At 50.0% G+C, this 3,437-nt stretch overlaps 1 protein-coding gene across 1 annotated transcript in view; it reads right to left on the reverse strand.

The window, feature by feature from the left end:
- The window catches only part of SBNO2 (strawberry notch homolog 2 (Drosophila)), a 41,809-nt gene that overhangs the window by 17,453 nt on the left and 20,919 nt on the right, over positions 1-3,437 (reverse strand). The window contains exon 5 of the mRNA XM_010001835.1: positions 2-42. Within this exon, the coding sequence (XP_010000137.1) occupies positions 2-42 (41 nt within the window). The remainder of the gene's footprint in view (position 1; positions 43-3,437) is intronic.

Genomic DNA, 3,437 nt, shown 5'->3' on the forward strand with positions numbered 1-3,437 from the left:
AGGAATGTTCACGCCAGTGAACGACCTGCTGGGTGAGAACAGCTGGAACAGAAAAGGTGCAGGTGAGAAAGCAGCCTGACCCTGGGCCCTCCAGCCCCAACAGCTCTGGAAATGCACCAACAGCAAAGACACTCGTGTTCTGCACTCAGCTCCCACACTCTGATGGTGCAAGTGGACTTTAATGTTTTCTGCTTGTGATGCCCGAGGCCACCAGAGCCTGCAGGCTGCCAGCTGGCCCTGGGGCCACAGACCAGCACCTGCACTGCAGGGATCAGGACCAGCCCCAGGGCCCAGGAGCTCCAGCTGCCTCAGACCCCACCAGGCTGGTGCTGCAGGGCCAGGTCTCTCCAGGCACCAGCTCCAAGGATGGCTGTGGACCATCCAGCCCCCTGCACCACAGCTGGTGTGGAGAGCTCCCAAGACACTGCTGGCTGGGAAGGTACAACCAGGGAGATCCTTTTTCTGCCCCCACGCCAACCAATTCCCAGGGACATTTCCCAGCAGTGAGCTGGGAAGGTCAGGCCAGCAGCTCGTGGCACCCAAAGCAACCAGCAGCTCCTGAAGGAGCAATGCTCCAAGGTCAAGAGTACCAGACATAAAGACCCACACTCCACCAGCAGAAGTTAAAGATGGGAAGTTCTTAGGCATAAACACTCTGATGATTTCCTTTTTTTTTTTTAAATTAAAAAAAAAAAAAAAAAAAAAGAAGAAAGAAAAAACCACCCTCCATTCCTGGAAGCCTGAGTCAGAATTACCAGAAGGAAGCTGGACGGAAGAGCTATTTTCAGTGCCAACAAATCTGGAGAGCAGGTGAAACATCTCCACCTAAAATCTGAGCTCTGCATAAAAGTTTCTTCTTAGGCAAGAGAAAGGCCCAGATGTGCTGGGAGGGCAGGACACACTGAGCTCAGCCTGGGCAAGGGAAAGCTCCTGCAGGTCTGTCCCTGCATCAGGGAATGTGGGAGGTACAAATCCCTGGAATCCCACTCAGCAACGTGGCTCTGGCACATGGTGTTTCACCCCGGTGCCACCAAGGTAGTGACAGGAACCTTGGCTGTTTGGAGGACTGAAAAACCAACTGCAGAGCTGAGAACAGGACACGAGGGCCAGTCCAGGTGGGAGCAGGAGCTGTAGTGGGTGATGGAGCATCTTGCCTCAGGCTAAACTTGTGGAATTCCTTCCTATCTGCTGAGCTAGGAGAAGGGTGTTCACATTTTTAGAGTGTGGTGAATGAGTTAGACAGAAAAAACTACATGGGCAGCCCACAAAAATTCTGGCTACAGCCCTCAGGGGCAGAGAGCTCTGCTTCCCCAGTCTGAGGGCACTGCAACTCATGAGATGGTTGTGAGAAAACACAGTGGATCACATGAACTATTTTAAAAAAGGTATTTCACAAGTTCATTACAAATGAAGCAAGCATGTTCTGCCTGCTCCCCCTGCAAAGGCTGAACAGGGCAGCAGCTCTTCCCTCCATGTCCACTCCTGAAATGACAACCAGAGCCAACACGTTCTATACAGCTCCTTTCTTCACAGATAAGGGCAGGGACACGAGGCAGCTCTGAGCCCAGCTACCTCCTCCTCTCCATCACAAACACTTCCCCTAAAGCTGCAGCCCTGGGCACTTGAGATAAGGATTTCTGAGTGAGCTGGAAACCTTGGGCAGTCTCACTGGGATGCTTTGCTCCAGTTCTGATCTCCCTGTAAAACCCCTCTCTCTCTGTCCCCCTCTCTGTAAACCCAGTTCCCCAGTGCTAGTGACAGCTGAGAGAAAGAAAGCAAAGCTAAAACATGGATGCAGCCTTTCCCACACTGCATCTTCAAATTGCTGCATGACAGGAGCCAGTTCATTATTTTGTAGTTTTTTAAAAAGCACAAGCTGCACTTGCACCTGGGATCTCTACGTGGGGCTCTCACACCAGCTGCACCCAGGGTCACTCAGGAGTGTCCCACCATCAGAGCTGGTTAGAGCTGCTTCTGCTCCACCTGAAACTCCAAGACTGGAACTCTGGAAAACCTGCTGCCCTGCAGCACAGGGGCAGGCAAAGCCTGAGCCAGCTCCAGCTGATGGGATCTGCTGCACCAACACAGACAGGGCTGCACCTGCCTGGGTGACACACTGGGTAATGAGACCCACCTTCAGTTTGCTGATGTGACTCAGGAACTGCTCTGGCTACTCAAAAGCCAAAATTCCTGCAATTTTATGGAAAATGATGGTGGTGTAATTATGTGGGAAGAGACAGGGCAAGATTACCTAAACTGCTTGCACACTGGTGCAGAGTATCAGCAAAGTCTCCATCATGTCTGAGTGTTTTAGTAAGAGGAGCCTTTTCTTTGGCACTGCCTTGAGATCATTTGTTTGCCTCCTTCACTAGCAACAAAAAAACATAGTTGGAATTCAGGCACTGACACAGCTGACAATCATGAGCCAACCTCACAATCCATTTACCTGGTGTCCTGTGAGCTACCACTTCCCATGCAAGAATGAAACTGAAATCTCCAGACTAGGATGTGCTTAACTGACCAGGAAATATCAAAGAAATGTAAAGAAAAAAAAAGAAACAAAACCAAAAAACAACCTAACCAATCCCCCCAGCCACCTTTGTATTCAGAAAACACACAGATAAGACAACGTTTAAAATAGCTAGAGATTCTTTTCAAAAGGAAGTCGTTAATAAACGGAATTCCAAGGAGTTAATTGGCCTTATCTGAACCTAAGTGTTCTGCAGGACAACAAGGGGCAGAGCAGGACGTGAAGAACAGCATGAAACGAGACCAGAGACAAGTCAGTCTCACACTTACATGACACATATTTGTTTCTGACTTGCATTCTTTACACTGGATTTAGAACAGCTTTCCCAGGAAGTTTCTTGCTGCCCAGTGCAGACACAAGGCTACCAGCTCGTTTAGGCACCAGTATCTCACCCAGAGTTCCTGTGTTTGGGCACCCCAGACAGAGTCCTGCAGTGATTTAGGCCACAGTGTGAAACAACAACAATGGGAGATGAGGAGCAATAAAGCAAAAGCCTCCTCTGCCTTGGGGGATCTGTTTTCTACCTTTTTAATCATCCAATTTACAAGTGCAGTCTTCAGCCCTTTCTTTGGTCCAAGCAGCTCAGCTCTCCTCCTACTGAGATGAAATCTCAGAGATTTCAGCAAGAGTTCAGGTGTCTGATTTGAGGATCTGCCTGAAGATCTCACAGAAAGCTCAAGGCAGGCAGGAGCTCTGATCTCCCAAGTCCCAGGCCAGGACTCTCACCACCAAGCCACACTCCCTCAACGCCAGCCTGTCCCTCAACATTCCCAAGCAGAACTGCTTATTCCCAGGCTGTGACAAAAGCCAGTGCAGACCCCACTGACTGCAAACGCAGCCCCTGCACACACAGAGCCTCAAAACACTGCAGGGCCTAAATTACAACCAAGCCAGACTGGCTTCTCAG

Source organism: Chaetura pelagica, unplaced genomic scaffold (assembly GCF_000747805.2).
Source record: "Chaetura pelagica isolate M959 unplaced genomic scaffold, ChaPel_1.0 scaffold1407, whole genome shotgun sequence".
NCBI lineage: Eukaryota > Metazoa > Chordata > Aves > Apodiformes > Apodidae > Chaetura > Chaetura pelagica.